Consider the following 20,207-nt stretch of genomic DNA (forward strand, 5'->3'; position numbering starts at 1 on the left):
CTGAAGGCGAATGAAACCAGATGGAAACACAGACTTCAAGAAAGGAATAAAGAGCTAAAAATATGGCAAATATGTGGATAAATATAGAACCTTTTTCTCCTCTAAGTTTCTTTAAAATACATATGACTGTTTAAAGCAAATATCATAACATTGTATTGTAGTGTTTATAATATATGTGGAAGTAACACATAAGGATAACTACGTGTAAAGGATGGGAAGAGGGTAAGGTAAACGAATCTGTACGGTTGCAAGGTTTCTACATTTAACTTTCAATGGTACAAAATTAACCCTAAGTAGATGGTGAAAAGTTAGATATACGTATTTTGAGCAACCAAAAAAAATGCAAAAAAATAGCAAAAGCCCATAGAAAATTTTAAATAAAATTCTTTAAAATATTGAATTAGTATAAAATAAGGTAGGGTAGGAAAGAATAAAAGTATACCTTATAATAAAGGTAAAATCAAAAGAAATAAATAGAAAATATAAGAAAGTAGTAGATGAACCTCAACATATCAATAATTATATTAAATGTTAATGAACTATAAACTGTAAACATAAGGTAGATATTCTTAGAATGCCTTGCATAGTAAGTTTGATGAGCTGTATCACGTCTGGTAAAATAAACTTTAAAACAAAGCATTACTGGAAATTAAAGACAAAAAATTCATGATAATAAATGAGTTCAAAATATTAGGAACATCCAATAGTCAAATATGCATATAGCTAGTAAGAGACCTCCAAAACACACAATGCAAAAATCTACCAAATTAAAGGAACAGACAATTCTGCAGTTGTGAGTACAGTCGCTCTCTGTACAACTGACAGAACAACCAATCCCTTCCTCGACCACCTCTCTGCCAAAGAAAAACCAAACGGTAAAGAAAGAACATCTGAACATTATCAATAACCTTGATCTAATGCACAATGACAAAATAGTGTCCATTAGGATCAACAAACTATAAGATAAACACTTTTTTTTTTAAAAGAACACATGGTATATTCAAAATATTTCAGATGTTAAGCCATAAAATAAGTCCCACATTTAAAAAACTGTTATCACAGTGTATGTTTTTATAACTGCAATGGAACTAAATAAGAAATTGATCAAAAACAATTAAAAAGAAACCCTAAATATTTGAAATTTAACCAATATACTTCTAAATGTGCAATGGATTAAAGAAGAAATCACAAACTGGAAAATATTTCTAACTGAATGATAATTAAAATACAACATAATTTTTGTGAGCTGCAACTAAAGTGCTTAGAGGGAAACTTAAAATTTTATAAATGTTTGAATAGATAACAAACAATGACCTAAGAAGCCAGAAATAGAGGGTAAAAGTAAACCCAAAGTAAGTAGAAGGTAGAAAATAATTAAAATAATTAATTAAAAAGAATTTTAAAGAATTATGTTTTAAACATAAAATCAACAGAAAAATAAAGAGCCAAAAGTTGGTTCTTTGTATCATGAACACTAGAAGTTATTACCACATTCATTAAAAAGATAATAAAAGAGTAAAAAAGTTGACAATTTAGACATAATGAACAAATTCCTTTAAAAAATACAACTTAAAAGTATTACAAAAAGGAAACATATGGTGAAACCCCGTCTGTACTAAAAATACAAAAAAAATTAGCTGAGCATGGTGGTGCGTGCCTGTAATCCCAGCTACTCAGGAGGCTGAGGCAGGAGAATTGCCTGAACCCAGGAGGCGGAGGTTGCGGTGAGCCGAGATCGCGCCATTGCACTACAGCCTGGGTAACAAGAGCGAAACTCCGTCTCAAAAAAAAAAAAAAAAAGGAAACATAAATTCTATCAAAATTAATTGATAGAAAATTAATTCTATCAAACATTAAAGGAAGAAAGAAAAATCTTATAAAAACTCATTCAGAAAACAGAAAGCACTTCCTAATTATTTTATGAAGCAGCATTCCTCTGATACCAAATCCTAAAAAGGGCATTACAAAAACAGAAACAAAACAAAAACTATAGACCAATATCCTATCTTTCACAATGCAGATGCAAAAATTCTCAAAATCAAATTCAGTCCAGCACTAATATATATATATTTAACTATGTTTTATCAACATTTTTCTATCTTACCTTCTTGGCACGTTTGATTTTATCGTTGATCCTTACTGAAATGCTCTCTTACCCTGACTTCCAAGATATTACTCTGTCATGATATTCTTTCTGTCTCTCAGATCTTTCTACTTTATCTGATGATCCTTCTTCTTCCTGCTTTCTTGTCCCAGACAGTGAGATGCTACTCTGTTCATTTTTCTTACCCTATGTATTTTTCCTCAGAGAATTTTATAAACCTTCATACACACACACACACACACACACACACACACACACACATATATATATAATATACATTATGACTGGGTAGGGTTCATCCCAGGAATGCAAAGTTGACTTAACATTTGAAATGTCAAATATAACACTATTTTTACTTTATAACTTAAAAACGTACACGAATTAATGCATATATTATGTGTCTAAAGAACAATGTACTAGGAGTCAAAATGCATTCAAATCCTAGGTCTACTGACTACTAGCTATGTAAGCTGAGATGAAGTTACTATCTCTGTTACTTTTTAAAATCTGTAATGGACATAAGAATGGTATTAACCCCTAAAGGTTATGATGAGAACTATGAGAATTAATAGAAAAATGCTTATAATATAAAGAACTATACAAATGTTAGCTTTGTGTGGCATGTGGGATGCACCACAACTTACGTTTAGGTACTATTCAATGGTCTGTTGCTTCATATACTTATTAGTTGGAATGCGCAAGGTTCAAATCTGTAATATTTGTGGTTTAAGATATTGCCCCCTGACTTATAAGGCCTGGTAATGTGATGGAACTATAATCAGTTATAATAGATCAAATCAGTAGCACAGAGTGTTACTGAAGTTCTTGTTTTGACAATCATATTAATACATTCTCAGTGGAAGAGGTTGGGTTGAGTCTTGAAGAATGTGAAGTAAAATGGAGAACATTATAATAGAAAAAAATGGCATGAATGCTAAGGGAATTTATTTAGGGAGAAATAAAGAGAGCAGTTTGGATACAGTATTAACAATTAATAGCAGTTTCCATTCACTGAGTGTTTACTGCGCGTGCCAGGTACTTTATATCTAAGATTACAATCATTTCTGAATTTTATAAAGAAGGTACTATTACCCTGATTTTATGACGATGAGACTAAGGATCAGAGAGGTTAAGTAACTTGTCCAGAGTGACATAGCTAATAAGTAGCAGAACTGGGATTTTAATCTAGGTTCCTCTGACTCTTAAGCATAAACCCTTAACCAAAAGAATATTTGAGAGCATTAAGAGAAGAATGAAGACATTTGCAATGAGGCTGTCGAAAAGTCTAGCAGGTATATGAAACTCTCTGAGGAAAAAAGATATAGTGTAAAAAAATGAATAGAGTATCATGTTCTCGTCTGGGATAAAAAAGTAGGAAGAAGAAGGATCATCAAACAAGAAAAGTAGAGGAATAAGATAAATGGATAGAATATCACAATAGAGTAATAGGGTGAGAGAGCATTTCAGGAAGGGTCAAAAATACAATTAAATGTGCCATGAAATTTTTGAAGAGTAAAAAAATACAATTAAATATGCCACAAAATAAAAGTTACTTAAATTTGGTAGTCACATAATCAGATTAAGAATGGAGAGATGAAAATAGTCTCAGGAAAGAGAAAACAATTTTTTGCTTTCTTTTTTTTAATACTTGAAACAGGGTCTTGCTATATTGCCTACTCTGGACTTGAACTCCTGAACTCAGGTAATCCTTATACTGCCACTTCCTGAGTAGCTAGGATTACAGTTGTATATCACCATGACCCGCCCATAGAAATTTTCATGTAAGATGATGCCTTAAACTCAAAAAAATAATAATTTTAAAAAAAGCAAAAGAAGACAGTCCACAAATTAGTTTGGGGAAAAGTATGATTTTGAAATATATTTCGTTAACAGATGTGGGGAGAGCAGAAAACAACAAGGAAAAAAACCAAATACGTATCAATAGACTAAAAAGATAGATTTTTAACCCTTAGGATCATTATGCTCTAGGAAGGGTAAAGATCCTAATTAAAACAAATTTAACATTTAAAAAGCAAGTTATTACTCCTCTAATTTCTGTGCAAATCCACAAACTTCACACACACACACACACACACACACACACACACACACACACACATACACACCCCTAACCTGGTTTGCTGCTTGCTTTAGTACTCTTTAAGGTAGCTGGTGGTGTTGGGAGGATCTTTGCAGGTGTATACGTATTTAAAGATACTTTTTTTCTCATTATTGGACTGGAACGCAATGCTGTAGAGGCTGAAAAAAATAAACAAACATGTTACTTTAATAATTTCCTAGCAATTTCTTACCAATTATATCTTAACATTATAGAAAATTTCTTATAATTTAGTGACCCTACATAATAAGAGAAGAAAATGGTCAAGGCAAGCTTTGAAAGGTAAATTCAGCAAAATCACCTTTTTAAATAAAAAAACAGTTCTCTTATGGTCTCAGACAAATAGATGTTTTGTTTATACTGTAAATAATAAACATTTGAATAGTATGCACCAAAGGAATGCCAAGAATAGAGCAACAGGCTTTATCCTTTCCTGACAGAAACTGAGGTTTTTAAGCCATGGCAAAGAGCTGATGGCATAGTTTTCTTGCCTGGTAACATAATAGGTAATATCCTGGCGTAGTAATTCATGCTGGAATTACAGGCATGAACCACCATGCCTAGCCAGGGACTGGGAGGATAAATTTCAATTGACTGATACAGAACAATAATTTGATTTACTTATTACTTATAATTTTGTTAGGCCAAGGGAGGAGAATCGCTTGACCCCAGGAGTTCAAGACCAGCCTGGGCAACACAGGGAGATCTTGTTTCCATAGAAAATTAAAAAATTAGTTGGGCCTGTGGTTCCAGTTACTTGGGAAGCTGAGGTGGGAGGACTGCTTGAGCCTGGAAGGTTAAGGCTGTAATGTGCCATAATTGTGCCACTGTACTCCAGCCTGGGTGACAGAGCAAGACTATCTCAGGGGGAAAAAAATAGAGTCTCAAATTGTTTCTTTAAAAAAATAATTACAGATTCAGGGATGTTTCATCTACAAATATAATGGTATACTAAACTATCATATTTAGGAATACACTAAATAAGTTATAAGTAATAAATTAATACTATTTTCCTATATTAGCCAGTTTTCTAAATGAGAGGGAGGGAATTTTAAATTTGGGTTTTTCGGTTCTCTTTCTAACCAAGGTGGAGAGATTAAGAGGTGTGAAAAGGAAAAGTACGGATAATTCTTAAGTATGGAATCCTCTGGGCAAGGACAGGCCACAGTATGGGAGAAGGAGAGACTACTGGCATGAGCTTCTAGATTCCTAAGCAAAGAAAGATGCAGTGTGCTTTTGAAAATCAAAATGTGGCCTAGCTATGGCAGATGTGCCTTTGCTGGTTGACCCCTATAATGAATGATTACACATTTAACTGACAGAGCTCAAAGCAGTCACTAATGAAAATAAACTAAGTGATAAAAAGTCTTAAAACATCACACAAAAGAATATAGCTTTACTTAGCCCTTTCCTGCTTGCATATTTTTATCCTACTCTATGAACCTCCATCACTAACTTATCCTATTAATAAACCTACTCCTTTTTCTCCAATCTGAGCTTGTCACTTCCCCATTGTAAGCTATCTTCTGGTTACCACAATATTTATTAATTGTGTCTCAGATGAGGAAAAAAACTTGGAAGACAGAGAATGATTAACAGTTCCTTTTCCCTTGTTATAAACACCATAAAATGAATATAGTTCTACGTATAGGATGCTACACCTTGATAATTCAGAGAATTGCAAATAATATAAATATACTATAATGTAATAAATATTATTCCTATAGTCATTCCATAAAATGTAAGATTCAAATACTTTCAACATAACTGGCACCCTATTTTCTTTGGTATTCAAAAATAATAATAATAAAAAAATAGAGGCTTTAGAAGACCTGAGTTTTAGTCTTGCTTGACCACTAACTCACTGATTTCCTCAACTATGTGTTTCTACAACTTTTCCTTTAAATAGTAAAACTATTCCTAAATGAAATCTTAAATAAAATAGACCAAAGCAGATACTCTGGTTGAAGCCACCATGAAAGGCACAAGCCCTAACCATTCAGCATCCTCTCTTCCTCAGGGAATTTTCAAAGGCTCTTGGGAACACAGTCTGAAGATCAATGAACTAGATTATCTCTAAGGTTTATCCAATCCTATGAGCCACAGTAAGCGCATTTACTTTCTCATCTATTTCTGTCAGTAACTAATTGCATGAAATTTTAAGAAAGCTAGAGGGACTGAGGTACAATTTGTATCCATGATATAAAGAAGAGCTAATTAGAAATTAGCACAACTGGAAAAAGAATCTAATATCCTTTGCTTCATTAACATACTTCAGTGATATACTCTGATGAACTGAATTCACTAACCACAAAAATGAAACGATCAGGAGTACCATAGAATAAACCTTAAAATATTATCTTTTTGTAAATATTCTACTAAAATTCTCCTTTTATAACAATGTCATTACTACTTCTATTAACTTCAAACCATTCACTGCAAGTCTTCTAAAATTTTAATAGTGTTGATACCTATCCCTAAATTCTTATTTACTAATTTGAATAATTCTTTAATCTCTATTTTAAGATTTGAAATCCTTGCCACAGGGAAGGATTTGGAATCTCAAAACAGAGATTAATGAAACATCATTAAGGGTGAAGGGGTAAACTAGAATGTATTCAGAATCTCGACTGCATTCTGAGGTAACAGCATTTTCCATTCTATCAGGTTATAGGGAATAGAAAAGGAGAACACCACCTTCATTTTCCTGACTCTGACCTTTATTGCTTGGAAAGTTATTTCATTTGGAGTATTATCAATTCTCAGAATCAGACACATTTATATGCACATTTTTAAATTAAGCCCTACTTCTTAAAACCATCCATAAAGTGAAATATTTTAGTACACTCACCAATATACATTTCTATCACCATTAATGATTGAAAGCTGACCTCTACTATCAAAAAAGGGAAAGGTCACTACTTCGTACAAATGCAGGAGGTATCATTTGGACAGAATATAATGGGAATAGAGCTCTCTAGAATTATACAATGTGATGGCCCAGGAAAGAGAAGGGAATGACAGACATAAAAGTGGCATTCATTCTGAGAACTCTAATATCTCATTTTATCTTGAGCAAAATTTATTTTCAGCACTCAGAAAGAGAGGAATGATATTCAAAGAAAGTTTGTCACTCTCTAAGATACGACTAGAATAGTAAGACTCTTAACTCCAAGCAAAGCACTCTCTCCCTAAACGAATGCTTTCCGTATTGGAAATTCCAAAGTACTGAGGAATCCTACAGAGCTGAACATGACAACTGCCAGCTGACTTCTCACACCTAAAAAGGACGCCCTGAGCATTTCCCAAAATGATGTCCCTCAGAATAGTGCCACATGATATTTAATGTGTTACCAAAAAAAGTGTTTTCTAAAAAATAAGTTTTGGAAAATCTGGGTTATACAGCTTTCTTTATAGAAGAATGTCAGTCTTTTATATGTTAATGTAGCTATACCTCTCCAAAGGGAGGTGGGATATAATACAGTTTCTAAAACTTATTTAACCATGAACATCTTCTCTTCAAATGCACAAATTAACCTCTTCAGAATGTTTTCTAAGGTATACAATTTGAAAAATTGTCCTAATTTGCTCTCTTTCATTAAGAGCTCTTTCTAACTACTTACCAAAGGTAGTCAGGAGATGAGCGTGTATGAATGGGTTAATGTGAACTGATATTTTGCAGTTTAAAAAATTTTGCTATAAAATGATGTACAATAGGAATATGAGATTTCTACAAGCATAGTTTTAAGAAAAGACCACATTCCTATATTTTGTTGACTTCTATTGTTGTTGTTTTGTTTGTTGGTTTAGGTAAGAAGAAAAGATTCTGGTAGAGAGTAAAAAAAAAAAAGGTACATTTCACATTACACCAAAGAATTCCTAATCATGTTCCTTTACACTCCTTTGCCTCCTACACTTCTAATCCTACTCATTACCACTACCTGCTTTTATGTTTTTATAATTCCTGTTATATTCAAATAGTATGTAGTTGCCCAACATCTAAATAATAATAATGAAAGAAAAATTTCCTACAAATTTCAGGAGTCTTCCGTGGAACGTCACATGATGGAGAAGCAATGGAAGCAAGAAATTCATCCACTTGCTTTAAAGATAGGGCATTATGAAGTGTTTCTAGAGGACAAATAGATGGCACCATGGAATACAATTCAAAGCCTAGAAGAGAAAAAAACAAAAACAAAAAAAGTTGAATATTTAAAAATCAGTAATTAAAAAGGAAGACTACTGCTTAGAACTAGACAGTTTAGGTCTTTTCAATCTATCACATGCAAACACACAATCTCTCTGAAGTCATGATACCAGATGCTATGCAATATGGAGTTGGAACAAAATGTGACAAAGATTTCTTTTTAAATGTAATCATGTAGTACAGCATGCACACAATTTCATTCTATATTGGTAAAATCTAAGAATAATACTTTTTAAAAACCTAGGAAAAAAAAACAAAGAAATATAAGTTTTCAGTTTCTATTTTTTGAAGTCAGGTCTATTCAGTAGGTGAATAAGCTGATGCCACATGATGTGTCCCTGATGCCAGGATGCTAAAGGTAACTTCTTGTTGAAAAACAATTATTTGTGAATACTTATTTTGGATACTTTTCCAGGCGTGCCAAGACCAATGATACTCTGTAGTGTGATCCCAAAACAACATTCATTCATTTATGCTGGAATTAAAATTACAAAATGTTTTTCACCTACCTTTACTGAATTAACATATAATTATATTACTAAAATCACTGGCTGTGTAAAGTTAGGCCAAGTAAAAAGCAATACAAAATACAAATATGTTCCTATTCAACAATAGCACAGAAATACAAACATTTCATGAAATAACCATGCAAATATGTATTAATACCATCAGTGAAACAAAAGCACTTAAACACACAGTTTATGTTTTTAAACAGATAGGATATAGGTTATTCACTTTTTTAAAAAAGAAGATTGCCTGTTTATTTAAACTTTATTCAACTGAATGGCTTTTAAAATTGCTTTCATATACTTTTAAAAATAATGAGTCTTTCTAAATCTGCTCTTCCAAAAATTCAAACTAATTTCCTCCAATTAAATACTTATAATACTCAAATAAGGTATTACATAAAGTCCAACATCACTAACTTAAAAGTAAAAATTACCCTTAGACTGCAAGACTCTTGGCTTCAATAGACGTGTGCTCATTTTTTATTGACTGATGTTTGATTTCTTTAAATACTGCAAGTAAATATTGATCCAAGAACTGCCTAATTCTCAGTTAGAATAGAGAAACTTTGGTTTAAAGGGAATCTAACCTTCCCAGGAAAATAAGCAAAGGACTTGAAAAATTGATACGTTTTATTTTCAGGTACAAACCGAAGCATGACAGAACATTACATATACTTTAAAAACAAAAACAAAAACAAAACTATACCATAACAGCAGCTAAAGCACCTAAATTAAGCACTAAAGAAATTAGGCTTGCACAACTGTTACATTTTTTTTAGAAGTACAAGATTCATGCAAATGAGCACAAACCCTTTCTGTGCATTACACTAAACTTAACGACGTGCTCTTTTCTTCTTTCCTCATAAAGTTTATAAATCTTTTATAGCAAGTATTTTATTTCATTTGCCTGCTAGATTTTATAACAGGCAAATGACAATATAATCAAGTTCCTCTAGACTACATTTGTTTCCACCTATCTTTAGTAAACTTTTCCTATAATGCACAATGAAAGGGTTAGTGCAGCAATTTAAAAAGCCACCCTGCTGACATGTTTAGAAGCTATAAGAACATACCACTGGAGCCTAGAAATTCCACAGAGGAAACGGACCAGCACCTATAGAGGTGTAGGTGTTCTGCACAGAGGCCCAGAAAATAAGGTAAAGCACTGTCAGAAGATACTTGTCTCACCATGTTCCTTGAACTAAAGATGAAGGGAGGGATAAGTCCGTGGTATGTGTTAAAGATGGAAATAACATGAAAGTTAGGGGAAATAAAAAGTGAAAGAGTCAAATGACAATTCATAGGACAGATAAGACAACACAGTATTAAAAATGGAAAAAAGGCACCCTTAAAATTCAAAAGAAATATTTGTAGAATTGAAAGGAATGCATCATATATGCATTTGTATGTGTGAACATCCACACTTTTTAAAGGAGCCTAAACCACAGTAGTATAAAATTACTCTATTTCTATTAAATTTAACAAAAATATTTTTTTTTCATTTTTAAAAACCTTCAGTTAAACACAGATTCTCCTAGATAATGCCTCAAATACTGGCTTTAAACACATAGCATTCAGTACAAAAATTATGGTCTTAAACCTGCAATATCTCTTCTTGGAATTTTTGTGACTTCTGTTTTTCTTGTGACTTCTGTGTTTCTTCTAAGAGGTTCTTAGGCATATAGTTTCTTTAGAAGCTGCAGCTGTATCAAATAAGGATCATTTTCTTCAAAGAGTAGCATTTAGACAGCTACAATGAAGGGAAAGTACATTAACCTTTAAGGCTAAATTTTTACTTGTTGAGGATGAGATCTTCTTACTCCACCTTCAAGAATTATTAGTGCATTGTTATTTAGATGTGTTGTTAAAGGATCCAGAAGTGGGATAATGACCATAAACTTGTGTTGAATCCTGTAGCTTTAAAAAGTTTCTGAAAGATCTTACTTGAGTTTTTGAAAGACTTATTCACAGTTAAAAAGAAAAAGAGTTCCAGGGATAAAAGTATCTTCATTCCATGTATAATACAAGCACAAATCTGTAAGTTTTCTTTTAAATTATTTGATCCTGAATTATTGTAAAATGATCAGTAAATATTCCCTCTTGCCCCACAATATCAAGCTCTATGTTAGAAGCTGTAATGCTGCAATAATTCCTCTTACAAATAACGGTCATGAAACACTTTCCTATTTAGCCTCAAAAATGGAATTTAACGGAGTTGGGTTTCTAGATCTTAACTTAATCTTCTTCCTATCAGGAGTCCTCTAAATTTTAAGAAAAAGCAGTGGTACTAAAGGGAATTGGTTGCTTGATAACAGCAAACCACATTGCTAACAAGAACAAAGTGAATGCTGGACAAAGTTTTCAGAGTGCTCCAAACCAAACAGGGTTTTGCTTTAGACAAATAGCCAGAAACAGATGATGTTATACAGTGAAATATGCATCATCAGGTGCCCAAGAACTTTTCAAAGACACATTTTACTTGGCTATTTGACATAGGTGGCTCTGTATTTTTGTTTAAATATCTAAATAAGACAACCATGTGATCAGAAAAGGAATTAGGAAGAAAAAAGTTATTGAGAATTAAGATAAATTTAAGAATACTAATTGTAATTTAAAAATTTATGTACACTGATCATTCGATAAATTAGAAGAAATTTTTAGGTATTACTTTAGCATTAAAACTCATCAGCGTGGTCATTTAAAAGTTTGATGAGTAATGTTAAATTATTATGTAAATTACAGCTGAATAGGGAGCTAGACAGTATCAATAATTTGGGTGAATAACAGTTGGAATTGAATGCCAATTGACATTAAGGACAAAGAAATGAATGATACTGTATACCCCATGTTTTGAAATAAAATAAAAATAAAAAAGGGATGAAGCAGGGAGTATCTTTTAAAATAAAAGCAAAACGTACCATTGGTTGGGTGTCGAGCAAATGAGATAGAAAACCTTTTAACAGCAGAACCGCGTGTGGCGTCTGAGAAAGAGAAAAACAGGTACCTGAAATTCGTAACAGCTACAAAAAGAAGAACACTTAAAAAAAAGAGGGGAAAAACAAATATATGAGGAGGTTAGAAAGGTGACATGCAGAAGGGACAATGAGAGAAGGTAATAAGGCAAATACTGGTTAAAAGAAGTTAACTAGCTTGATGACAGAGGAAAAAGTGCCGAATGAAATATACAAAAGAAAGAAAGCAAGATGAGCTGGCAATTCTGGCAAATCCATGTTTACTGTCTAAAATAAATTTGTTGATAAATGAGAAATGTTTTAAATAAAGATGATCCTGAAAGAGCTAGAACCACTTCTCTTAATAAAAAGGACACACTTCCAAGAGCCTCAAAAAATTCTGAATATTAAAACTTAAGGTATATTAACAACATTGAGGATCTCCTTCAGCTAGAGATCCTAAAATATTTTCATTCCATGTTTATTTTTATAAAAATATTGCCAATATGACATTTTCCTTTACTTATAAACGTTCCATTCACTTTAATTAGCTCAATAAGTGAAATAAGTATTAACAATAAATAAAAGTTTAAAAGATCAAAGAAAAATTTGTTCTTTATAATATGGACTATCAATTATCTAAAATAATACACATAATGCTGTTCTAAGTATTCCATTTCAACGAACTTATTGTACAAGTACTCTAAGTCTAATTCAAATTAATTGTCTGATGAAACATGGATCCAAGTTGTAGATAACAGAGAGCACTGATAGTCATTTAGGCAAAAGATGACAGGATTTCACTTCAATCAGTCCGTGGCCTTAGATTTATTTGCCTTTGAGAAATACTGCTCATGGGTATGTGCATGGGTGTAGGTATGAATCTGTGTGTGCATGTGTGCACATACCATCTATGCAGCCAGAAGAGGTCAGCTTTTTACGATGAGTACGAGCATAATCCTGTAGGTTAGGTGCGCTTGAAGAACCCCCGAGCACCGAGGTGCTAAACAGGCCCGCACAGTGAGACCCTGATGGGAGTTAGAGAAAATACATACACAACGGGTGTTCTTCCATTCACATTGGGAATTCATGCAGCATGCAATTAACATGGCTCTTACCACATATAAGGCAACCTTTGGAAGTGCCTTGAACAGGCTCACAATAGTCTTGTAATTTCCTAATGATGTCAGTTTTAATACAATACTTATAAGTACCACTATCATTTATCATATGTACAAATGGGGCAATTTAACATTGGACAAAATGCTATCTTTGAGAGAAAAAAGTGTCCATACAATAATGAGACATATCCATCCGAAAGCATTAAAAACATTGCCACAAAAATAACTTAGGACAAGAAAGGATTCTGTTAATTTTTCAAGGGCAAGCCATATTAAAAAAAAAATCTCCTAGTATACATTAAGTCATATTAAATCAGCATTTTTTAATGTATAACTATAAATGACAAATCTTTCCTGATGCCCCTGAATTAAAAATTACTACTCTTTATTATGAAATAAAGTATATCAAAACTTATTTATTTGTGAGAAGACCAGGTCCTTCTCAGTCATAAAGGCCTAAATCACTTTAAATACTTAACAAATGACTTAAGATCTTAGTTAATAAGACCCCTAATGAAATACATTACTAGCAAATAAAACGGCCAGTATAAACTGATGCTCAATTTGTAGGAAAAGTCTTTAAACCAAGTAACACTTTCATCACTGGGGAAGGATTAAATAAATATCTATCAAACATACTATGATACAGCAATAAGAAGGAGTAATATATAAAGATACTGTGGAAATATGAAAAGCTATCATTACAAGCTATATGAAATTAACTAAAGAGAGCTTCTCAAGTATTTAGGCATCAACACAGTTCATATACTTAGTACAGAGATCACGGTACATACGTAAACTAACAATGAGATCTATTTATGCCTTATTAAACCTATGAAGACAACTATTTACAGAAAATAATATGCCACTATCTCACAGTTTACCAACCATGAGCTTTAAACCAAATAAGTTTAGAAAGGTCTTTTCTAATGTTGCTTTGAGTGTTAGCAAAGAACCGATTATGTTCTACAGGTTAATAGAGATTAAGACTGCCACTGTGCATTAGTTTTGCCTTGGCTTTTCCTTAAGAGCTGCTCAAAGGAAAATTAATATATCCATATAGGGTTTGAAGTATTCTCTACTTTAAAAATATTTTTAATCAGAAAAATGGAAAGCTCCTTTTTGCATGCAATACCATCTTTTCATCTTTATCAACTGGGAAAACGAAGTTTCCTTCATAAATTAACTTACAAAGTACAAGATTAAAAACTGGCATTGGCAATTGAATGAAGTGGTTATTATTGCAGGCATTCAAAAGGGTTATGCAACAAAATTAAATGCTATCTCTTCTTTATCAAAAACTTTGAGTTATACCACTTAACATTTCTGAATTAGTACACATTAAATAAAAACTACAGCATAGCATTTGGTCATGCTTTCACCAAAGAGTTTTACATGTGTGCACAACAGTGAGTTTAAAAAGGGTATGAAAAACATTTCCTTTATACCACATACCTACAGTAGGATTCTGCTTCTGTTCCACAAGAGTTCTCGGTGTTCGCAGGTAATTAGCATTTTCAGATACAACCTGCATAAGGAATGTAAAATAAATGAAGTAAAACAGTAAAATAAATTCAAAAGTCCATACTTCATATGCAGCCTGTTCCAGACAGACAAAGGTTAATAAGCTGTATGATAAATATTAGTAGAAATACATAAAACATGAAAGATCATGCAAGATCCCCTTTTGAAGGGAGTCCATTTCATATGAGGTCCTTGCAATGAAGTGGTGCGAAGCAGGCATTCAGAATGAAACATCATGTATGAAACAAGACAGATGAAAAGAAACAATTAAGAGATTGATATAATTTCACTCTTAAAAGAAGCCATATGCCCACTTTTAAACAGCTCCTGTATTTGAAGGGGGGAAAAAACAACCACAAACAAAAGAAAGGAAGACAGAGACTCTCGAGGTTACCATACAATTATTGATCCATGCATGGGCTTTATCAGAGTAACCTTTAAATATTCACAGCCTTAATGGATACCATAATCCCTTTTCCTATCATCAAATGCATTATATTTCTGAGGGGAAATTGCTGAAATTATCAGAAAAGTCATGTGTGACAGTAGACCTTCCAATGTAATAGAAATCATGTATATTTTAAGTTTCTAAATGTCATCACAGAAAGTCCTTCTGAAGTCATTTTATGTTGACCCATATTGTTGATGGGCACATATGCAATTTTCTCTCTTATCTTAAAGAGAACATTAAAATATTATATAGCCCAAAGAAAAACAGACTGTATATGTTCCTTAGATATTTCCAAATAATGGAATAATGAGGAAGAAAATTATCAATATTAGACGTATCTTTCCATTTAACACTGGGCCACATAAATTCTGATATTTTAAAAAATGTTTACATTCTCAGCAAATTCCAAATGGAATCTATTTTTTTCAATTAAGAAAATGTTAATATATTTTCATACAATCAAATTAAATAATTTTGTTTCTGAAATTTTAAAGGACAACTAAGTCACAAAGAAAGATTTCTTTCCTTTTAAAATAATTTTATTAATAAGCTAAAATTCCAGGAGAATAACAGTTATTGTTTTTAAAATCCTGGATATTTGGAAACTTCTCAGCAAAGATGCTAAACACATGCCATGTAAATGATTTCTTTCCCTGTAAAATTGGCAGATATCATAAGTATTTTTAAATGAACTCAAAATTAAAAAACAGAGGCATTTACTCTGATGTGAAATACAAGGGATTAGATGTCCTCAAAGACAGCTGTTTGTTGCTCTGAATGCAGGGAGGAAAAATGTTTAATGAAGTAAAGTTTAAAAACCTGTTGCCATGAGCCAAAAATACTGGATGTGAAAGCCAATGATTTGGGGGAGACAGGGGAAGAAGTGATTTGTTCCCCTGATCTGCGTCTTCGACGCCCAGTACCCACACCACTGGTATAATGCAGCCAGGTACCAGTACCCTCTGGGCTAGACACACTCAGGGGGCTCTCTTCCTGGAAGTGAGAAAGGGGGCAAAAAAAAAAAAAAAAAAAAAAAAAAAAAAAAAAAAAAAGCAGAGCATGCAAAGTTAGATACAACAGAGCCAAATGATCAGAAAGAAAAAAAAATACAGTTTGTTCGTATTCGCTTATTAATTTTTTAAAAAAACTATTAAACAGCAAATTGGGAGCCAAATATTTCAGTATTTGAGAATTTGATAGGAATGACTGACAAATCTAATTGTATGTGATAACAATTATGGAAACATTTTATTACCTTAAAAGACACAAAATACTTATACCATTTCATAATTGTCCCTTCCCTGTTAAAACTGGAAGGATTTTAGTAAGTTTCTTTCTTAGCAACTTTTAAAATATAAAGATTTCCTGCTTCATTTTATATATTCGAAAGATTTTGTGCTATTTGGGTGAATTTTCAACTGAAGGCACTAAAGAATTGTGCAATGGGTCAAAGAGATTTCAATATACCTAACTTAGAAAACTAAATCTGTCTGCCTGACATATTTTTAAAATTCAGAGATTATAAGATGGACTCAGACTTTACCTACTTATACTTTCAAGCTATCTATTTATTTACCCCCTCCAGAGATTATTTACAGATTCAGTAGGCAAAACATGCAGCAAACATTCCCATTTTACATGTTTGCATGTTCAGGTTTGAGAAGAGTGAGGACAGAGTAAAATCTACTTGCACAAAATGAAGAGAACAGTCTTTTTCTCTGTGTGTCTTTTGGAAGTACAAACTTCTGATCTCCATGGAGATGATGAACGCTGGAAAAAGTCTTCAAGATTTTACTTGAGTAATTTACCTTATGGAAGTAAAAGTTTAGCATGGCATAGAAATAATCTCTTGAAATCAACTAAGTATTTATGAGAAAAAGGTTTATAAATGTGTTCTGCGTTTTAAAAATTAACAAGGGCAGTGATTTTGTTACAAGTTTTGTAAATATAGATGGTTGCAAAATAAAGACTTACATTTTACTGTATTCAGTGTCATATAGGCTTTTGGGAGGGCAGAGGAGAGGATTTAATGGTGACATTCTGAATAATTTGATTAACTATAGATTCCTTATTCAATAATATCAAAATCACTGCCCTCACATAAACAGCAGTGTAAGTTATACTAATATAGCTTTTCCAAATTTCCTGAAATTAAGGATACCTGAACATAATCCCAGATGTCTCACTTTTTCCACTAAGCTATAATAGAAAAAAAAATTTCAAGTTCTATAATTGTTAAACACCCTCTTTTTTACCATCTTTTTTTGTAAACTTAAAACATCACATTGAAGGGAATCTTAAGAACTATATAATTTCCATTATTAAGTTATAAGAATGTACTTTATGGACAGATCTTTTCCTATACAAAATTGTCAAATTGGAGCACATATATATTTGAAATATGAGAATCATAAAACCCATATATTTGTATAATTCAGGGCTGTAGAAATGAGCACAATTCTTTTTGTTGTTTTCATTGTTACCCATTAACTGCTAAAAAATGTTATAACTAATTCTTCAGACTTGGCATATTTAAATAATTATTTTTTCTAAAAGTTGATGGTTGTATGTTAATTTCTTCCTTTATACACACACACACACACATATGTATATATGTATGTGTATATATATTTATATTTATTTATTTATTGACATGGAGTCTTGCTATGTTGCCCAGGCTGGAGTGCAGTCAGGGGCATGATCTTGGCTCACTGCAACCTCCACCTCCCAGGTTCAAGCAATTCTCCTGCCTCAGCCTCCCAAGTAGCTGGGATTACAAGCCTGCACCACCATGCCCAGCTAATTCTTATATATTTAATAGAGACAGGGTTTCATCATGATGGCCAGGGTGCTCTCGAACTCCTCACCTCAGGTGATCTGCCTGCCTTGGCCTCCCAAAGTGCTAGGATTATAAGCGTAAGCTACTGTGCCTGGCCCCTCTTCCTTTATACTTTTACTAGAGCATTTAGAAAAGTTATAAGCACTGAGACAACTCCAAATAAAACTTAAAGTATAAAAAATGTATACAGGTGCCAAAGCTTTATTTAATGAGATTCATTCTAACTTCTCAACTTTCCTTTTAAATGTTACTTTAGTAATTATTTAAATGCTTTTGTATTAGAGAGCACAGGAATTATTCTAACCTATTTATAGATCTTAATGTAAAGGTAAAATTTTCAATTATATTATCAAATTTTCAAATTTCTATAAAGACTTTGCAATCAGGCTAACAATTCAGAATTTAATTTCTTTGCCTACAGTATCACTTGAATGAGTTATTGCTAAAGAATCTCTTGCAACTACTCTATACTTTTAACTAAAATTATTCCTGATCCATTAAATCAGGCTTTTAAAAAAATTTCTTTTTTGAAGACCAACCTAATGTAAATATTTCTAATGTGACAAGACAAAAATAAAGATTCATTTTTCAAGTTCCTAGAAACAGCTTATTTTATATTTACATTCAATTTTTTATAAAAACTATATGTCAAGCTCAACATTCTAAAACTAATCCACTTTTGAACTGCCTCTATATTTTTTTGTAATTTATTTAAAAAAATAGATTAAATGACATTTAAAATTTTGTTGGGTTCCCAAGCTCCATAATTAAAGCTGTATTTTCTTTTCTGTTTTATTAAAATATAGTTAGTTTATTTTATGAAAAATGTGCTCTGATATATATACTTACATCATTTGTGGCCATCTTCCTAGATCTTGGAAGTGGGGACTTCCTGTGTATATGAATTGGCTCTGACACCATTGGCTTAAACAATATAACAGCTCGATCAACCTCATCTCTTTTAGAAGTATGTGGTTCATCATCATTATCAATTTTAAAAGGTCTCCTGCCTTCATTCTGTGGGCAAAGAATATAAAACACTTTTAATATTCAGATTTTAAAAATCTTTTCTGATGAACAGATTCAACTACCATTGGTATAGGCACTTGGAATACATATACAAGTATGTTTACTCAGATGAATTAACATTAATCGAACTCTTCTAACAGCTTAGTATTATGTTGTGTACTATGAGGGAAAGGACAGACTCTCTGAGTTCAAAACTATATACACTCTATGGAAAAATTAAACAGTAAAATGACAAATAAAAAAACCACATAAGACTAAAAGTTTAATTATATTTCATCTAGTACAAGAATAAATAAACAATAATAATAAATGACAGTAAGAAATAATAGAGATCAGCTTTGTTATACTGGAGTGTCATCAACCTGAGCATAAACTAAACAGCATTTAAATTGAAAACTTTTAGAATATTTAAATCTATTCCAAATATTTCTAATAAATGTGATAACTACATTAAATGTGACAATTATTCAATGATTCAGTAAGTATTTACTAAGGATATACCATGTGCCGTTAACTGTGCTAGGGCACAGATGAATAAGACACAGTCCCAGATTGCAAGAATCTTACAATATAGTATGGGAGACAGGCAAGCTAAAAAAATTTATATCAAATATTCAACTATAAGATACTGTATACATTGGGCCATAGTAATATAGTAAAACACGTATTTTAAAGTAATAAAAATAGACAAACTAAAACTAAATGTAACTACATTGATGAATCTCATGAATATAATGTTGGCCAAAAGAAAATAAGCTGAGTACATAAAAGTTCTCATCAGGGCCAGGTGCAGTGGCTCACACCTGTAATCCCAGCACTTTGGGAGGCCAATGTGGGCAGATCACAAGGTCAAGAGATCGAGACCATCCTGGCTAACATAGTGAAACCCTATCTCCACTAAAAATACAAAAAATACAAAAAATTAGCCGGGCATGGTGACATGCACCTGTAGTCCCAGCTACCTGGAAGGCTGAGGCAGGAGAATTGCTTGATCCTGGGAGGCAGAGACTGCAGTGAGCCAAGATCGCACCACCGCACTCCATCCTGGTCGACAGAGCAAGACTACATCTCAAAAACAACAACAACAACAAAAACTAAACAACAACAAAAAACTCTCATCAAATTAAGGGTTACAGAGAATAAAAAGGTACTTCTTTAATCAAATAAGGGATATGTAAAACTTGAAGGGATCATAAAACACTGAAAGATAAGAATGTCCACTATCACTAAATCTATTCATTTTATTGGACATTTCATCATTCACAGATGATGTTATGACCATATACATTAAAAATCCAAATGACTCTAGGGGTAAACCATGAGAACCAATAACAGCATATAGCAAGTTATAAG

General features: G+C 32.4%; 1 protein-coding gene across 22 annotated transcripts in view; it reads right to left on the bottom strand.

Moving 5' to 3' along the window:
• Nucleotides 1–20,207, bottom strand: part of PPIP5K2 (diphosphoinositol pentakisphosphate kinase 2) — a 78,208-nt gene that overhangs the window by 3,790 nt on the left and 54,211 nt on the right. For 7 of the 22 annotated variants that reach the window (XR_012512954.1, XM_039467995.2, XM_010340056.3 and 4 more), the window contains 7 exons: nt 18,675–18,842; nt 15,806–15,979; nt 14,467–14,539; nt 12,799–12,918; nt 11,858–11,920; nt 8,256–8,396; nt 4,238–4,363 (listed from right to left, as the gene is read on the bottom strand). Coding sequence is in view for 21 of the 22 variants with exons in the window: in XM_039467995.2 (XP_039323929.1) it covers nt 4,238–4,363; nt 8,256–8,396; nt 11,858–11,920; nt 12,799–12,918; nt 14,467–14,539; nt 15,806–15,979; nt 18,675–18,842 (865 nt within the window). In the remaining variant the exon portion in view is untranslated. The other 15 variants (XM_039468003.2, XM_039468002.2, XM_039468000.2 and 12 more) reach the window with 9 other exon arrangements.

This window comes from Saimiri boliviensis, chromosome 1 (assembly GCF_048565385.1).
Source record: "Saimiri boliviensis isolate mSaiBol1 chromosome 1, mSaiBol1.pri, whole genome shotgun sequence".
Classification (NCBI taxonomy): domain Eukaryota; kingdom Metazoa; phylum Chordata; class Mammalia; order Primates; family Cebidae; genus Saimiri; species Saimiri boliviensis.